General features: G+C 42.9%; 1 protein-coding gene across 11 annotated transcripts in view; it reads right to left on the reverse strand.

Moving 5' to 3' along the window:
* The window catches only part of CAMK2B (calcium/calmodulin dependent protein kinase II beta), a 194,562-nt gene that overhangs the window by 60,506 nt on the left and 113,535 nt on the right, over positions 1 to 20,521 (reverse strand). For 10 of the 11 annotated variants that reach the window (XM_066593135.1, XM_066593144.1, XM_066593138.1 and 7 more), the window contains one exon: positions 8,155 to 8,220. In XM_066593135.1, the coding sequence (XP_066449232.1) occupies positions 8,155 to 8,220 (66 nt within the window). Of the gene's footprint in view, positions 1 to 7,290; positions 7,364 to 8,154; positions 8,221 to 20,521 lie in introns of all 11 variants that reach the window. The other variant, XM_066593136.1, reaches the window with a different exon arrangement.

The raw sequence follows: 20,521 nt of genomic DNA on the forward strand, positions 1-20,521 counted from the left end.
TTCCTGTATGTAGTGACATGCCTTTAGACATATGCCTAGTTCATGTTGCTATTACAATATATTATAATATTACATATTATAATAGTTTAATGAATTATCTAAATTATTCCTATGTATTTGTGCAGACTCACAAGGAAACTTTATACATAGGTGAATGTCTTCTATTCGGTAAAGTACTATTTATGCAGAGAAAGGTATGTACATTGCTTCTGCTGCTATTTGCTATATACAGTATCACAAGAAAGTAGATAAAACTCTCTGATATGGTAAGCTGCTGTATATAATCTTCTGACTGGACAGCACTTCAATTGGACCGCCGGAGTTTGACGAACACTTGAACTTGGCTATCTCCAGCAGTTGCCATCGAAATGAATAGAGCGATCACCGCTGTCAAAATTCAGTGTTACCAATGAGCATCCCAGTAGTTGGACCCCAACAATCAATAAGTTATCCCCTATACTGGGGATAGGTGATAACTACCCGAGATGGAAATACCTCTATAACCGCTTAGTGACCAGCCTATTTTGTGCCTTAAGAACCAAGTAATTTTTATTGTCAAATTGCAAGACTGATCGATCGCTAGGATAGTACACTGCAATACTTATGTACTGCATTCTATTATTCTACTAAGCTTTTGACAATGACCTATTAGACTCTGCTGGAGGCAAGGCCTAATAGGCTGAGTTACATGGCAAACATGGAGGCCTTTGTCAGGCTTCTGGCTGCCTTGCGATTGCACTGTGGGTTGCCAATGGTTCACAGAAAGAGCCCCCTTCCTTTGTCATCGCTATACATGCTGCTGTTGCTGTTGATTGTGGAATGTAAGGGGTTAAACTGCCAGGGTCTAAGGTTTCTCCATTCCTGGCTTTCAGTAGTCACTTAAGCCACTGCTTAAAAAAAGATATGTGTAAGTTTAAAGCCCATTAATGACCGCCTTAAAAAATGTATTGGTAGTCACTAAGGGGTAAAACCATTTGCTTACGTAGGCTCTGTTCAGATTTCTGTTATAAGGTTTTTGTCATTGGTTCCATCAGAAATGTTGGGAAAAATAACGAAACATGCTGATCTACGTTTTATGGAAAAATGCCAGAAACCGGATAGAAACCATTACAGTCAATAGGTTCTGGCTGACGTTGCCAGTTTTTCTCATTTAACAGGTCCTACATGCTGTCTTTTTTATTTTGCTTTTCCAGAAGGGGTCTGAGCACAGGCCGTAGGCATTGGGGAGAGGCTCACATGGCTGGGTTTATAGGGTAGGGAAAAGAGGGTTTTAGAGTTAGCGGTAAGGGATGGGAGTGGAGCGTGTGGGGAATAAAACAAGAATGTGTAAGGAATAATAGGCAGGGTCAGAGCAAAGGCAGTCCCATCCTCCCTCTGTCTTCTCTCATTGCTGGAGCTCTGCCACTGGTTGGGGAGGTGCATCTTTGCTTTGGTTTATAGAATTTTGGGCGGTAGTGCAGGTTTTAGGGTGTCATGGTGGCTGCTAGCAGTGGGGTGGGGGGTCCTTGAAGTTAATTATAAATTGGTGGGAGGGGTGGCAGGGTGAGTTTGCGCCCTTTCTAATTCATAGAACAGCGATTGTTGTTCTGGCACCTATGTGGCTCTTACAAAGAGAGGCCCAGAGAGTCGGTAATCTTAACATAGCCACCTGTTGTGGCGCCCCCGGGCCAGTGGTGTTGGCTGGGGGTAAAGTACAGCATTGCAATTGTTAAAATATATTTGGGCATCAGATTTAATTTTTGTAGCTCTTAGGACCTCCCTACATTTGTTTATATATTTTGGTACCAGAGAGATTCATTTTACTTGTTAATGTTTGTTAATAAAATGGCCGCTATGACCAAATTTATCCAATGCAAATGAGTGTTGGTGTTTTTATTGGAGTTAATGGAGGGTTAAAGGGTGTCCTTGGACTGGACTTTACAATAGCCGGGCCAAGAACAGTAGAACAAAAATGTGAACAGAACCTTAAAGATCATCCAGTGCAGAATAGTCAAATATGACTAATATAGTGGCATTGCAATAGACCGTTGGACTTTATTCACACATTGCAGATTTGGTCAGTATTCTGAAGCCAAAACCGGGACTGGAGCCTAAACATGGGGGGAAATAGAAAGATTATACAGGCTGGGCCAGCTACTCTTCAGTTGCCCACCCTGTACTTCTTCCCTTATTTGAAAACGGTCCTTGTTTTGTCTTTACAATACTGATGCAAAGTGCTGGTCATATGTACTGCTTATGATTGAAATGCTGAAGGTTGGGGGCGCACCCTATTAAAGTGAATGGGGCATAAGGAAAAAATGTTGTACTGCCCACTATGCATGCCACTTTTTATTCCCATCTTGGTTATCTGCCTGGTCTCCTTTCTCGAAAGTTGGTAAAGAAAGGAGCACTCTATACTGCCGCTCAACTGTGCCTACTGCGGAGCCAATTACGGATTGTTTTGGAGTGGCCATTAATAAACAGAATAGCTAGTAATTACCCCCAAACTAGTGACGTCATTAATGCAGAAAATAGAAAGTACCTTATGAGTCAGTGATATCACCACTCTGGAACAAGTCCACCATTTTTGAGCAGAAAGGAAAAAACACTAACGGAATAAAAATGAGTGGGAATTGTCCCTATACTTGGCTGGCGTCAGTACCCAGCAAACCTGGGCGGGTGCCAGGGACCACTGAGCCCAGGGGTCCCACTCAGGGGTAGTATCGATCTGACTATGACAGCAGCACTAAAGGAGGCCGAGTGGTTCCTGTTCTGCCATCTAACACCTTCTCTGTCATGCAGGCACCATGATGATGTCATCGTACCATCTGCATGCTTCCACATGATGCTGGCCAGAATAGGCTAATCAGAGAATGGAGGGCACTGCGGGAGTGTGATGGAGGTAAATGTATTATTTTATTTTATTGTCAAGGCACAATGGGGCCTTACTATCGGCTTAGGGGCAAAGTGGAACCTATAAATGATTCAATTGGTATAGTAATGCCTTATTAATGATTCAAGGAACACAGTGAGGCCTTTGAATGACTCAGAGTGGAGCCTATACATGATTCAAGGGGCACAGAGGGGCCTATAAATAACTAAGGGGGAACAGATGGGCCTATAAATGACTAAGGGGGAACAAGAGGGTCTATAAAATTACTAAGGAGGCCCATTTTGAGCCGGCTCCAGTGGAGCCGGCCCTGTCCCTCTTAGAGCTGGTTCAAGGTTTATATGGCCCCATGGATAACAGAGTGACAGTGGGACTATCTATCTGTCCTTTCTCAGCTTTACATTATTTCAGTAATCGCCATACAACCTTTGGTTATTGGCAAAATGAGCCTAATGGTTCCCCTGATGATAGAAGTTCATCTTCTAAGATGCCATCAGCAGGACCCCTTGTGATCATCTCTTCCCCTTATCAGTGCTCTTCCCGTTCCTAGTCCTATGAAAATGCTGTATTCCTTCTGCTTGCAAAAAGCTGACTTCTCTCATCTAGCGAGTGACTGGAAAATTTCTGCAAAGACCTTGAGATAGTTTTGTATACTTGTGCATCTATATGGGGTCTGGCCTAGTGCAAATTAACAATATACAATGTGTGCATTAACACCGTGTCCATAATTCTGTGCTGATTCGTTTCTTACTATCTTCATACCCGCTGCAGCTCCATATTTCTGATATAGTGCTCAAAATCTGTGCACAGACAGCATTAAATGTTACAAATTTGTGACTGCGACTTGGGAACTTACTCTAAACTTAGCTTCATCCTCAACAAAAATATATTTTATTTTTGAAACAATAGATTTGAAAAAATATATTTTAAAAAAAGTATTCAGGACAGAATTTTTGACATTTTCAGTGTATAAAAACCAAAAGGTATTTACGGGCGGAGAATCAGTCTGAGGTTGAGGCAGCTTCGGCACATAAATGACTAACACATGCCAGAAGTACAAAGAACAGAGTTCACAAAGACACACAGGGCTGTAAACACCTTCTTCATTGATGTGAACGTAAACTCCTGACCAGAGGCAAAAGTTGGTATGTCAATGGATTCACTTTCCCCAAATACCTGTGTAGTACCAAGCTCCTTCACCGTAAATTCACCTGGCTCCTACTGGACATCACCAACATAGTAATAATTCATGTGTGTTGTAAGGAGGTAGGGAAGGCTTATCTGCCACTACACAGGGAGACATGGAAAGGGAAAAGCAGCAGTAAGGGTAACAATGTGAGAAGGGAACCTTGAAGCTAGAGAAGTGGATGTACAAGAGGAGAAGATAGATAGATAGATAGATAGATAGATAGATAGATAGGGGATAGATAGATATGAGACAGATAGATATGAGATAGATAGAAAGATAGATAGATATGAGAGAGATAGAAATGAGACAGATAGATATGAGAGAGATAGATAGAAAGATAGGAGATAGATAAATAGAAAGATAGATATGAGAGAGATAGAAATGAGACAGATAGATATGAGAGAGATAGATAGATAGGAGATAGATAGATAGAAAGATAGATATGAGAGAGATAGAAAGATAGATATGAGAGAGATAGATAGATAAATAGATATGAGACAGATAGATAGATGGATAGATAGATAGATGGATAGATAGATATGAGATAAGGCCCATTTACACAGAGCGATGATCGCTCAAAGATCGCTGAGACGACAGTTTGAGTGACAGCTTTGAGCGATCATTTTGCAAAAAACTATTAAGTAGCTTCTCAGCTATTTAGCGTGCAAATGAAGCATTTAGCTGAAAGCAGTTAATAGCCCAAGTGCTCTTATCTGCTTACAGTTCCTTTGTTCTCTGACAAGAGACAATGCTATCAGCACTAACCGTGGAGAACTGCTGATTAGGCTGAACGACGATTTTTAGGTTGGACTGAATTTAACGATCAGCTAGCAGTGCCCGAAAAGTGCACAATGGGCGCACATTTAGACGTAATGATTAACGCTCACACAATCGCTAAAAAGCGATCATCTCTCCGTGTAAATGGGCCTATAGATAGATAGATATGAGATGGATAGATAGATAGATAGATAGAAGATAAATAGATAGATAGATAGATAGATAGATAGATAGATAGATAGATAGATAGATAGATAGATAGATAAATTGTGGATGATCCAGTAAGAGATAGATATGAAACATATTATATACAGATAAGAGATAACTAGTAAAATCAATAAACTAATGACTGATAGGAATATGGGTGGAATCCGCTTGTATTATCTGTGAAATGTGATGCAAATTTTCTACTAAAATGCTGAAAATTCTGCTCTTTGCAATATAGTCTGCAGTAATTTTGCAGTAGTTCTACAGTGAATCGGTATCCAAATCCGAATCATAATCCACATGTAAAACATGTGGCTTTTGGGATGAAATAGCTTGTGGCATATTCTTATGCTATATGTGAATGCACCAAAAATGGATAGATAGATAGATAGATAGATAGATAGAGATAGATAGATAGATAGATAGGACAGATATTGGATAGATATGAGATAGATAGATATGAGATAGATAGATATGAGATAGATAGATAGATAGATAGATATGAGAGATAGATAGATAGATAGATAGATATGAGATAGATAGACAGACAGATATTGGATAGATATGAGATAGATAGATATGAGATAGATAGATATATAGATAGATAAAACTTTGTGACCTCTGATCTTTGACTTCAACTTTTTAGCAGAGTCCAGTAGTAGAGTAGAGGCACACATGCAGTGGTGGTGAAGATGATGATGGGTACAGGACAGAGAATATTGTAATTGAGAGACACATGGAAGAGACAGGAGAGAGCACAGGAGGGGGAGGACATAGAAGAGACAGATGGAGGAGGAGAGAGACTAAAAATAGGTGCCAAAGAGAGCAAAAAACAAGCAGAAGAAACACAAAGCGGTGAGGAGGAGAGGGAACGAGGAGGGTGATGTAAAGAGAGATCTAGGGGAGAAGATGCGAGTAAGTCTACCTACTAAAGAGGCAAGAAGGCAGAAGGAAGGTAACAGAGAGGACTGGAAGTATCTGAGTAAAAGCACAGTATATAAGGGGGGAGAAGAAGAGGGCGGATGACTGATATAGGACAAAGAGAAGAAAGGGCAGATATGAGTATATAGTATGCAGTGTATATCATGCAAGTCGTCTGCAGAGCATCACACCACAGGCTGTGAAATACTCTGTACGGTTCTCCTGCAGAGCTTTCCATCCCCATGTCCCCATGGGCAGGTGCACGGAGCTGTGCATGCTGGAACTTCTACATCTTTTCGATAAATTAGCTAACGCCAACTCTCTGTTTATTGGGTAGAAAACCGTGGATGAGAGGGAAACAGCTGGAAGAGAGGATGACTGCAGAGACAGAGGTCGTGGCGATGAGCTGGAGAAAACAATGTGACGTGACACTATTAAGAGACAATAAACAGAGAGTATTGTGCGAGAGTCGTCACAACTCATACAATTAATATTACGCAAACATACATATATTGCAGGCCTCGGCTGCAGCAATAGAAGTGTTGTTCATCACTAGTCAATGCTGGAATTTTACTTATTTGGTGTAGTACCTCCAACAGGGTGATAGGTGGCGCTATATAATTGATTGAGTATGAGTTGCTATGACTTATCACAAACATATATATATGTATACATACATATGTATTATATATATATATATATGTGTGTGTGTGTACATATATATATATACACACATATATATATATATATATACATATACACACACACAGTACCCTCAGATTGAACGTGAATCAATTGCCATTGCAAAATGAACCAATGCAGCACCTATGGTGTGAGTTATGGATTACACACTGCATTGCTACAACCATGCCACCTTTTCAGCAGGGCAGGTCTGCTTAGCTATAGGGCATGCCGTGCTAGGGGGCTATATTGCATAGTTGGAATGGTACTTGAATGGGTCTTTTTTATATTCACATGCTCCATCTGTATCATTTACACATGCTGTTATATTATCAAATGGAACCTACAATATATGTATGTTTAATTCAGTTCCTTATACCCGCCAGGACAGATCCTGGCACACACGGATGTGTGTGCGGGTGCATACTTCGCAGCCTTTTTACACTTAAGCATTTTTTTCAGCTGCACCCCTTCATGCCCAACCTGGATGCACATTCCCATAGATGCACACTCCCTTGTTCCCCCATGCACCGTGTCTCCAGAGCAAGATGGTATAGGGAAGTGAAGGGTGCAGTGCCCACAATGTGCCAGTTCTCACCTGGGACCCCATGCCATGTCACCCCCTTCCCCTTTTAAGAATACTAACCTTCAAGTCCCTGTGCACAATGTCACAGGAGTGTGTGAAACAAACACTTTCTAATATCTGATGGAGACAGTGACTGTAAAACAAAAACCAGCAGACCCACAGGGTACAGGAAGACAATGAGACGGTACAAAAATGGGTAAGGGTGGAGGGCACATTGGGGATCGAAAGCATATGGCATTTGGGTAGGATAAGTGTAATGACAAGGAAGGGGAAAGGTATGGACATACGGAAGGAAGTGATGGGTGGCATGTGGAAAAGGAAGGTTGGCATGAAAGGTCATGATATGGTAAATGTGGGCACACCGTGCAAGGCCAGCACACAGTAACAGCAGACAATAGGCATGATAACAACAGTATATACACAACCAGTATATCACAAGGGAGAAGAGACGGAGGGAGAAAACAGATTGAGAAAAGGGGAGAAGGGGACAAGAGGAGAAAACACAGTGTCTTAACATCACAAAACATCACATTAGAATAGAGGCAGCATGCAGGACTATACAGGGACTACGCACTATAGACAGGCTGCCTGCCGCGCGCTACATTGTGTTACACTATAAGTCAAGCATGCTTTACCACTGGCAATACAAAAAGGACTTCATTTACCAATTATGTGTATTGTATGCCTACTATCAACCCGAAGGCTCAAAGAAAACTTGAACAATGGAACACTAGATAGATTGCAGCCCTTCAAATGGTTAACACATTCAGATTTAGCTTGGATTCTCGTGATTTAATTTCATTTCAAGATATTTGTATGAGATTTACAACAAGGCACGCTAAACAAGTCATTTTGAAATTGGCTGGAAGGGAGGGAGGGATGAGGGGTAAGGGGAAGGGTATTATAGGGCAAGAGGGTACCCACCTTGCATCAGCTTCACTGTAATATTCTCTTGCCACAATATCCTCAAATAACTCCCCGCCTGTGACCCTGGAAGACAAGAATAAAAAATATATCATCCAAACGCCATAGAAGGCAATCCACAGCAAGATTCATTGAAACAGAGTAACATGGTATGGAAGGGCTTAAACAGCCAGTTTTCCCATTGCCCAACTATGCACGAAGAACAAGTGTATTAGAGCATGAGCCACTGTGTTTCTGTTTTCTTTTCTTTTTGACTACTCAAAGTCCAAGCTACTGTGTCCGAGTTTGAAAAAAACAACAGTGATTTGTAAAGAGGATGAACAATGTTCTCGTCCTCTGCCCCTAGACCTCTTTTGATGCACCCCATCGTCATATTTGCCTTGGCAGCAGCTGCCTGACACTGGTTGCTCCAGTTAAGCTTACAGTTAACTAAACTCCCCAAGTCCTTTTCCATGTCCGTGTTGCCCAGTGGTTTCCCATTTAGTCTGTAATGGTGACATGTATTTCCTCTGTCCATGTGTATAACCTTACATTAAGGCTACATTCACACGGGTGAGCATGCTATCAGGCTAAGAAACCCGGCCTGATATTGCCCTTGCCAACTTGTGTTTTTCATGGCGTTGTGAAGCGTTTTTGAGTAAAAAACGCATTGAATCACTTCTGTGAAATTGCGATACTAATGGACATGTTTCACACACATCAGAGAATCGCAAGTGTTTCCCATTGACTTCAATGGGAAGCATCACATCGCACTTGCTAGCACAGTATCTCACAGTATGCAAGTGCCATGCGAATGCTTTTAAGGTCCCATTGAAAGCAATGGGCGAGGCGTTCCGAGGGAACGCCCAAGGATAGAACTTGCTGTTTGTGTGAGTGAATCCAGTAAAAAGGATGGATTTCATATTCGCACCAGTTTTGTGCACATTACATTGCACAAAACTCACTCGAGAATATCCCCGGTGTGAATAAGGCCTTATCAATGTTACATCTCATTTGCCACTTTTCTGCCCCTAATTTATCCAGATCCATCTGTGATAATTACTTTACATAGTTTTGTATCATCTGCAAATATTGATATTTTGCTGTAGAATCCCTTTACAAGGTTGTTAATAAATATATTAAATAGAATAGGGACGACGATTCCTAGGCTCCACAATATGTAATAAGCGCTCAACCAGAGACCGGACTTCCTGTTCATGGTACAGTGCCAATTGACTGGGCCAATTTCTTGCTTGTCTGTATGTGGAAAACAACTACCTTCCTAGGAGAATGCATTATTCTCAGTGGTGAAACAGGACAGGATACCGGTCTCTAGAGACCTCATGGCATTTTATTTTAGAGCTAGTTTAGAAATACATAGGTAAAAGATTATACAGCTACTAGCAGTACAATTGTAACAATAGTCTTCCAAAAATATCCATAAAGTATACAACGAAGAGCCATACACATTATATCTAAATTGGTGGATCATCTAATGAGCATGGTGCCTCCCCACTCTCCCCCAACAGCAGATATCGGGGACTTTCACAGGACATGCACGATCAGTCGAGCATGCATGTGCATGGGAGTGTTGGCTGACAGCTATCCAAAGTGTATGGGCAGCCAATTAACAACATCATACTAGTAAGTACATATACTATTCATTCTGTGTAGAGGTCTTATATGATCGTGGCCCCAGGGCATTAGCCCCATTTGCCATGCCTATAATCTGACCTCTCTCTGAATGCTCCTCTATTAGTATGGAACCCATACTAATGGGGTTATTTTAAGCAGAAGACTAGAGATGAGCGAGCACGCTCGGTTAAGGCAGTTACTCGAGCGAGCATACTCTCTCTCTCCCCCCCCCCGCTCAACTCCACCGCCCCCTGAATGTTCTTACGAGTATGCAGTTACTCGAGAAGAGCGAGGCTCGCTCGAGTAATTGCCTTAACCAAGCGTGCTCGCTCATCTCTACAGAAGACATTTGAATGTCATGTTTTCCATCAGAAATGCCCCAGAAATCATTCATCACACTAGGATAGTTGTCAGAGCCATGTAAATAATTTACCAATTGCCCAACTATGCATAAAGAATAAGAGAGTAAAGAAAAGGTCCAGTCAAAAATTACAGTCATTTATTCCAACATTAGCTTGTTAGCACTCATCAGTGCAAGGTATGACTCTACATGGAGAAACAGTATCCTTTCAGACCTACGTCACAAGCCTCTCCCCTACGTTACAAGCCTCTCCCCTAGCCAACCACTGACAGGGGGCGAATACCTATTGACTTAAATTTATTGCTATCCAATAGGTGGCACTAGAGAACCAACTTTTGTCCTCCTGAAGGATAGCTAATTTGCATACCTTTTTTCCCAGGGAGCATTGCCTGGCCTATATGGCTTCCTAAGCCAATCTGGCAGTCTCCATAAGGAGAAGCAGTACCCCCACTGGATATTTGGAGTAGGGCATGGGGAACTGTTAGTTATCTTCTATAGGCTCATTCTGAAAGTAATTCTGGCAACTCCATAACATAGCTGCAACATGTGAATAAACCCTATGGCTGCAAAACTTAAAAAAAACAGCCTTAATATATACGAGCATAGTGCCATCAATTGGCCAGACAGACCAACAAGACTAGGAATGTGTTTGTTGGCAGCTCATTTGCATCAATTCGCCGATAATGGGGGATCATGTGTATAAGTAAGAATATCTGCAAATATAAGGAAAGCTCAAGAGGCAGCGCTAACTCTTCTTGTTCATAGCTTGATGTACTTATTTTTCTATGCCCCGATATGCCTACCAGCCTCTACATTTCGCTGGCTACAGAATTCATCCCTTCCAGACAGCTCTGAGATTTTTGCTGCAATTTGTCTTGTCTTGTGAGCTCATCTCACGCCGCTATACTCTCATCGCTTACGGCATTATTGTACTTGGCTAACAACTAAACTTTATCAGCATTCAGGTCTAGTAAGCGGGGTCCAGACACCTGCCCATGTGATACAGTTAGGAATAAATGACCTATATCTCATCCAAGCTGCAGGATTCTGCTGTCTGTGATCTATGGCGATTTCAACCCTGAGCTATTTGGTTAATAATGCAGGTTATTGGGCAGGTATCAGAACCAAAACGGCCTCTGTTCATAACACAATCAACACCCCCACTACAAAACACCATTAACTCTAATACATTGTGATATAAGATGCCCCTTGATCTTGTAGTTTTTTACAGAAATTGTTCAGTTTAGTATGTTCATTTCTATGGAATTCAAACTTTTTGTTTTTTCTAAAACATACATTCACTATTTTTTTTATGTGTTTATTAACGATCCTGTAGAAGGATTGTACAGTAAAATAAAAATATTTGCAGAAAATACAAAACAATTAACAAAAGAGAGGATAGTATAGGTCAGTGGTTCCCAAACTGTGCTACATGGAGCCCCTGGGGCTCGATGAGCGATAGTCGAGGTCTCCGAATGAAGTGCTGTGTTGGCGAACCTATACCCTCTCTGCTGACACGTGCACTGTCGTCACCTGCTCACCACGGTAGTGATTACCACCCAAGGTGCCATGGCTCCCCAGCTGGTAATCATACAGCGACACTAATCCTGCTGCACACTTTGTCATCAGTATGTGCACCCAGGATCCTCCTCCCCTGAGTCCTCTCCTCTTTAGTTCCGCAGAAGAGGACAAGGGAGGAACAGTTCCGGACTCTCACACTGCCATCAGTGTGCACCTAGGATCAGCGCTGAGAAGAGGAGCGGCGCTGACTACAAGGAGGAGGTAAGTATATGGGTTGGTGGGGCTATTATTACTGGGGCTACTGTGGGGTTAATATTATTACTGGGGCTACTGTGGGGTTAATATTACTAGGGCTACTATGAGGTTAATAGTACTGAGGGGGTTCATATTATTACTGGGGCTACTGTGGGCGCTGTGTACTAAAAAGTGAAAGTGGAAGTGTAACTTCCACCACATGAAACGGCAGTCACGTGACCACCGGGTTCCCCTGTTACAGCAGAACTGCAGGGTTGTATCAGACCCTGATCAGCTCTGCCAGTGACTATTGTCACTATAGGGGATGTGTTTACCCTGTAACTGAGGCTCCTATGGATGCCCCAACTACAGTGGAAAAGTGTCAAATAAAAAAAAAAGAAAAACACGTGAATGTCCCCCAGAGGTCTTATATGACATCATGGGGGATATAGATCGTAAAAAACATGATTACATAAATAAGTAAAAGCCAATTACAAAATAAAGTAAAAATATATACATAAGAAAGAAAATAACCCAAAGCCGACGCCAACCAAAAACGTCGCCGTATGTGCCCAGTAAACCAAAACCATACATATTATATATCGGAACAACCAAAACAAAATGAGGAACTCATTCCCATCCTTTATTTTAGCGTAAATATACTAATTAAAAAAAAAACTATAAATGTTAAAAAAAATCTTCATACAAGCTTTTTGGGCATGCGCTTGTATGAAGCAGTCCTAAGGGCTTAAACACACAACCATAATTTCAGGTCGTTTTGCGAGCGTCAAAATCACAACCGCAAAATGTGACAAAAGGAAAGCATTGATTTCAATGGTTTCGTCTCACGGCCGTGTTCCACGCATGATATTGCTACACGTGAGAAAAGATAGGGAACATTTTTTAAACGTTGAAATGTAAAAAGAAAAAATGTTTTCACTGGTTCCTGCGCAAATACTTTTCATAGCGGCGAGCGCATGTGTGCATATGCCAGTGTGAAGAAGCCCTGACACTGATAAATGTAAGGTTATGCACATGGGCAGGGAGAAGACATATCACCATTTAGGCTGGGTTCACAGGAGACAGAAATCCTGCGGAATGTCCGCAGCGGGACCTCGGGAGATTTCTGCAGCTTGAAGTCCTGTGGGACTTGGCGCGGCTTTCCAAGCGGTTTATTCAGCTGCGGCCAGCTCTTCCCATAGAGAGAGGGCGCTGCAGAAATGGGGAAACAATCGACATGCCGCGGCTTTGATTTCCGCGATGCATGTCAGTTTCCGCGCGGAAAATCATGTTTGTCTGAAACCGCCCTTATACGCTAAATGGGAAATCGCTGGGTGAGGGCTTATTCCCATGGGCTAGAATCTCGCACAAGTTTTGTGTACTGCGAGATGCTCAAAACTCACACAAATATGAACTCCATTCTTCTGAATGGACTTATTCACATGAGCGATTTTTTTTTTCTCTTGCGAAATGCTGCAAGGATCAAAAAACACAGCATGGACTATCTTTTGGCGTTCCTTCAGAACGCCTCACCCATGGAACCTTAAAAGTCATTGCATGCACTCGCATACCGTGTGATATGCATGCGAGTGCGATGTGATGTTTCCGAATGAAATCAACGGGAAACACTTGCGATCCTTTCATGCTGGTGAAAGACGCCGGTGAGGATCACAATTTCACAGAGGTGATGCACGGCATTTTTCAACTAAAAACGTCCCACATCAGCGTGCAAAATGCATGCTGGCAAGCGCGATATTGGGTTGATATCTGCGGCAGGGATTCCAATTTCCTGCTCTGTACTGGGAGCAGGAAAGGGTAATCCCTTGGCTAAACGGGTCCGTTTTATGACGGAACCGAACAGGGCCAAGCAAACCCCATTGACTACAATGGGATCCTTTCGGTTTCCAGTCAGCTGCCCGGCACTTTACCAGAGGAAAAAGCGTTGCATGCGGCGCTATTTCTTCCAGCATTTTGTGCCAGATCTGCGACGGGACCTTCGGCCGGAGGTTCCAGCAAAGATGGGGAGACAGTATAAAACTGACATGGAAAAGGATTTAGGGATTTTAGCTAACAAGAAACTTAACTGGAGCAGCAAGTGTCAGGCAGCTGCTGCCAAGGCAAATAAGATCATGTGGCGCATCAAGAGAGATATAGGGGCGCACGCTGAGAACATTGTTCCTCCTCTTTACAAATCACTGGTTAGACCACACACCCAAATTCAACCGCAATTGCAAATTACAGAAGGTTTATTCCCAAGTCTTTTTGAACTAGTGAAGGAGACCAGGAAGCGCCAAAGTGGACCAGTCCCTCAAACACCAAAAAGGGTGACCCCACTACGGCAGAGAGACTGAGACCAGTTTGAGACTAACTGGTGACATCTACACTTAAGGCCTCCTGCACCCAGGCGGGTCGGACCAAGCATGCGGGATTCCCGCAGCGGAGTTCGACCCGGTGCCCGGCCAGTGACTGCTGCTTACGTCAGCTTCTGCACACACTGCGGATGTGCCGCGGGACGGACGGCTTCCATTCACTTTAATGGAAGCCGGCCGTGTGTAACCCGCACAAAATCACAGATTTATTCTCCTCGGGCAGAAAATCGCAATCAATTTCCGTTCGTGGAGATGAAATGAAGTTTTGCCATTGCCGCCGCGGACTCCACAATGCAAACACGCCCATGTGCAGGAAGACTAGCAATAAGCCTTTGAGCCTACCTAACCAGATGTATTAAAAGGACTGAAATCCTATTACTGAACAGTAGCAAATAAAAGTATACTGAACAACCTGGCACAGCAAGTGGCCAGCGCACAAATAGTATAAGGCCCCCTGCACACGGCAGAGCCGGATTCTGCATGATACTTGATTGCATCCATCTTGCCCTCCACACACTGCAGATTTCCACTACAGATAGCAAGTCAGCCAAAGCTTTGAGCGTCACCAAGCCACCACCATACTGTAAGTAGAGTTTTCTTTTCAGACTATGCTTCAATCTTCTTCATCCGGACATACTGCTGATCTACAGGCCTGAAAAGTTCCAGTTTAGTTTCATCACTCCACAGAACAGAATCCCTAAACTTCTGTGGCTTATTTATATGGTTTTCAGCATATTGCAACCAACTTTTCTTGTGTTTTGGGTCAGTAGAGTTCGGAGTTCAGGCATAAAGACTTTCAGCATTTAGTATGTGCCTTACTGTGCGAATGGAAACCTGCTACCACCATATCTTGCTGCAGGTCTTTTGTAGTCACTCAAGGGTTTTCCACCACCTGCCTACTCAGGAATATGATGGCAGCTGGTGATAGCTTCCATTTTCTGCCACATTCAGGGAGTGTAGCCAGGGTTCCTTTAAAAGTAACCTGTTGCCTGCCTAAAGCACTGTAAGCTAACTTATGAAGTGTTAGGCCAGGTTACAGGGAGCCAGATGTTAGTCATATTCATCTGCTTCCTGGTTCCTGCGCTTCCCACCTGTAAAGTCCAAGCAACTGTTAAAAATCTGATTCTTTTCAAAGACCCATGTGTGCGCTCTCCTATACAAGTCTATGGAAGAGAGTGCACACGGGACCTAACAGCACCATACATTAGTTAAGGCCAATTTACACACACAGATAATCTTTCAAAAGATTGAAAGATCAGCGATCCTTTCGCATAAAGTACTAACAGGCACTAATTGCTATTAGTACTCTATCAGCTTCTTTTACATGCAAATGAGCTTCTGGGAGCTGTTGCAGAACTCAGCAGGAGGTCTGAGCTCTGTAATTAGCTTCATTGTTCAGACACAGGCTCCCCATGGAGAATTCAGCACCATGGACTGCAGACACAGCCTGCGGTCCTGCCTAGCAGCTGTTCTACGAAATTATGGTTTTCAAGCAGAACTGAAAAACGTGGTTCGGCAGAAAACTGTAAGATGGGCACATTTAAAACACAACGATTATCGCTCAAAAGATGGCCTTTGAGTGAATTTTGGGTGATTATCGTTGTGTCTAAATGGGCCTTTAAGTGGTGCTTTAAGCAGGTGACAACTTCCCTTTAACTTTGAACATGTAAACTATGCTTCCATCTGTATTTCTAGAAACATTCAGTGACATTATCTTTCTGTATCCTTCTCCTTATTTGTGCAAGGTAATGATCTCTTCTGTTAACTTTTTGGACCGCTCTCTTGACTTAGCCATATTTCTATCATGCAATAGCATAGCCAGTCCAATAATTTGATGTGTTTTATCTTAAGCACACCTGATGCAACTAACAAAGCCCTTGATTAGTTACATCAGGTGTGCTCGAGATAACATTTGATTGGCAAATGTATCCTCTCATGAGGGTTTCAATTCAGACTAGTGAATAATTCAGAGACTGCAGTAGTCATTAGAAGTGGCATTTTGTGTTGAATTTGTAAAACATCACTTGTATTAGTTGTGTTCTTGTTTGATTGCTTTTCTGCAAACAGCTGAAAGTTTGTAAATGTAGCAAATAAACCTAATTTGCAATGTGGGTTGAATCATTTTGATTGCAACTGTATAAACTGACACCATGCTATATGGCATGTATGTTCAGTAAAAATGAAGTATTCACACATTATACATATAGAGTGGGGCATCTATTTCTGTTTTACCATTTGTCAAGGGAAGAGGGTGTCAGGAATAGCCATTGCATGTGAACAAAGAATCACAGGAAGCAAAAGGTGCTGGATCTCAGCAGGGCGGGGGGCTGTTAAAGGCTCTATCTAATTAAGGATAGTTTGGGAACTTGTAGCTACACACGGGTTTATATATAGAACGATGAGTTCTAAAATGTGTCACTGCAGCACCTGCTTTCAATAGAACAGCAAGGGGAGGGAGTTGCATAAATTGTGCTGGAGTGGGGGCATTGAATGTGCCCAGGGAGAGAACAAAGGGGTGTACATGGCAGGACGGAGGCGTACCAAGAGGTGTGTGTGTTTGAGGAATAGCACAGAGCTGTGTACATGATGGAGACTGACAATCATGTGGGTGTTAGATCACCACAGAGGAGGATGCAAGATAGGAGTGAAGAAGTGGATGGGATTAGAAATAATAGAGGGGCGAGGAAATGCAGTGGCTGAGGTGTATGGCGCTGGGCACATAGTGACAGGTGTGTGCTGGCATAGCGAGGAGATTGGTGCTAAAGCTGCGGGTGAGGTCAGCACAAGAATAGCAGAGGTGGCTGCAGGGGAGGACTAAGATGCAGTGAATAGCAGATACACTCATGTCTTGTCTTCATCTAACGCCCACAGAGCTGTAACACCAAACACAGCCTGGTGTATTTATAGGCTGCGTCCCCCCTCCTCTGTGCCTGCACCAAAATCCTCTGCAGAAAGAGCAGCATGGAGAGAGCTCCGCTATACACTGTAGCTTCATATCAAAAGGCATTAGCCGGAAGATCAGCCATTTTGGCCGACGTTGCAGGTGTCTGCAACGTATAGATGTAGCAATGCTCTATTGTATGCACATCATTCCGTTCAAGATCACTTTACTATGGAGAGAACAATTCATGATATCATGATGAGGTGTGCCAAATGACAAACTCAATTCAACAGCTCTGCACTGCTTGACGCCACACAGACATATGCACAGATGTACAGACAGCCTTCTGGGCAACTGCGTTATCGTGCCGTTGCCCAGGGTAAAACATTGCTGATTATGGCCCCAGGATACGTCTGCCCCAGACAGTCACATGTAGGAGATATATATATATATATATATATATATATACATATATACATACTCCAGGCTCTAGCATAATCCCCTTGCAAAACACAGGGGTACAGATTTGTAGTACCATTAGTAAAAACTATCAGCCTTGCTAAGTTATGGAAGATTTAGCATTTACCAAATTCTTTTTTTTTTTTTTGCACCCTGTTGGAATGTGTTCCTATTAGGATCTCTTCACATCTGTGTCGGACGTTCCATTCCAAATATCTAAGATACTTTGTTTCCGAAAATGTGGGGTGGCATAACAGAAGCCCTGCTGACCCTAAACTAGTCACTGGTCATCCATTGGGTGTCATTTGTTTCTGTCACCGGCTGGCATTCCATTTTCCTGCATCAGTGATGGAACAGAAAGACTGAATGCCAAATGCAACCCTAAGGGTTTTAAACAAGGAGGGGTAAAGCAGTCATAGTCTGTCCCTAAGGCTATGTTCACATCTGCATGCTGCACTGTTTTGCCTGGGATAAAGCAGAGGGCATGGCACAAACTCAACTGTCACAGCACTGTGACTTCCTGATTTGCAGCGCTGGGGTGATGTCAAAACAACAGCCCTGAACCATATGATGTGCCAGCCGGCGCATGAACAGTGCCATTGAGCGCTGGACAGCCAGAGATTAACATCTGCCTTCAGTTCCAGTGCTGATAGGCTGGCTGTTTGCCCAGTCAGCCAATCAGTATCTTTGTGAGGGTATTTAAATCATCTCCTTTTAGCAAGCGATGCTGGTTATACTTCTAGTGTTCTGGTCTAGTGTTCAGTGGTTCTGTAGTCAGTTTTTTGTGCTAAGTTCTAGAGTGCTCTTTGGCTTGGCATTTCATGGTCAGAGCTGCCTGTTCTTCTCGGATTCGGCCCCTCATCAAGCAGCAGGGTCGCCCTTTTTAGGGCGTGTGCTCCATTTAAGTGGTCAGTCCTATCTGGGTGGTTCAGGTGGCACTTCATCGCCATTACCGCAGTCCCTTATTGAAGTCTGTTCTGGTATCCTCTGCTGTAGCTTAGATATTCTGTTGTCCGGTCTGACTTCGTACTTATATATGAAAGTAACAGTCAGTAGTACTGACTAGTCTAAGCATATTTGCCACCAGCGGGCAATGGGCTCCAATAGTCCTAGGACAGAGTTGAACAACAGAAATGAAGAATGCAGATGTGAACCCATCCTTACTTTTAAAGCTAGAATGCTTGCGTGCCCATTATAGAAAACATGTACGTGTGCCAGTATCTTATTTATGGCTCATTCACTGAAGCGTATGCGTAGAACGCTGCATGGATCTGACAGCGTTTTACTGCCGTGGAAGTTGATGGCAGCCATAGTGCACTGCTCACTACAGCATATCTTGTACACCCTGTCATGCGCATTTTGACTTGTTTCTTATTTTTTTTACATTCCCAGCTCCGCCTTCTAACGGCGCAATGTATTCCGTATGGACAGCGTGGAATACGCTACCAATAGAAAACAATAAGGATGTTCATGTGTAATACGCGGTAAGATAGAACATGCTTTTACACGCGCATAATTACACGCAATGTATATACGCTAATGTGAATGGATCATTGAAAATCAATGTACTTACATCGACTCACCCTCGTATTCACCATGTACTACACAGGATCGCATCGCGTGCGTAATAAGTCATGAAATCATGCCCGTGTGAATGAGCCCTTACACAACCTGTCAAAACTTTTAGCGCACCTTAATTTTCCCAGTTTTTATTGATATTTACACAGATTAGGGTCTTTTCTGTACTGCGGATGGTCCCCATGGCTCACCGTAGGACATGCGCAGTACAGATTTTTTTAAAACTACTTTCCCCGTGGAATCCGCGGCCCGTCCATAAAGCGAATTGCGGATAGGTTGCGGGTTAGACAGCTTCCATTGACGTCAATGGAAGCCGTCCTTGAGGAATCCACAGGAAAATGGAACATGCTGCAATTTTTCATCAGCAAGCGGAAGCCGCACTTGGTCTCCGCCCGTGTGCATAAAGAATCATTTTTGCATTGCATGCTATGGGTGGTATCTGCTGCGGAATTCGAAGGCGGTTGCCCCCTTCGGATTCCGGAATTCAAATCCACCTGTGTGCATTCACTCTTAGATAAATAAAAATAATGGATTAACTGTGTTTCACCAAATTAAATCTAGATTTTTGAATCTTCAAAGATGACCTCTAGCTCATATACCAGCTTTACACAAGCGAGGCATTCTTCCTACATTTGCATTCAAGTATTGTTTAGAATTTTGTTTCTTAATATTGTTTCAGAAGTTCCCACTAATTTGCTCCACTTGTAGGTTGCTTTGCTTTCAGGGTGACTACCCACTACAGTTTTTTTTTCACAGCGAAATTCGCGGCGTTGTTTTTTCTGCAGGGGTCTATGGGACTTGTAATGTTAAAATCGTGATCGTGCAAATCGCGATTTTGCGGTAAATTTCGATTTTGTGTGATCACGATTTTAAGATTACAAGTCCCATAGACCCCTGCAGAGAAAAAACGCTGCGAATTTCGCAGTGAAAAAAAACTGTAGTGGGTAGTCACCCTCACCCTTCTGTCCAGTTCATCCAGAACAAGATCAGTGTGTTTTAACCCTTTGCAATCCAATTTTGGATTTAGGGTTTCCTAGAGGTCTTTCTCTTTCTGCCATTATACAATGGCACCATCTGCTGGCTAGAGCCAGTACTGCGGTATGGGACATGCTGGAGAGGCCCTCTGATAACAGAGCAGCCAGTAATATACACTAAGAATACGCTGCCGGACGTCTTCTGACATCAGAGCTGTACAGCCTTCAATCAGAATGTCTTTATACATCAGACAGTGGATTGGAAAGGGTTAAGTGGAGACTAGAGATGAGCGAGTATACTCGCTAAGGCTAACTATTCGAGTGAGTAGTGCCTTAGCCAAGTATACTCCTGCTCATCTGTAAAGATTTGGCTGCC

This window comes from Eleutherodactylus coqui, chromosome 2, assembly GCF_035609145.1.
Source record: "Eleutherodactylus coqui strain aEleCoq1 chromosome 2, aEleCoq1.hap1, whole genome shotgun sequence".
Taxonomy (NCBI): Eukaryota; Metazoa; Chordata; class Amphibia; order Anura; family Eleutherodactylidae; genus Eleutherodactylus; species Eleutherodactylus coqui.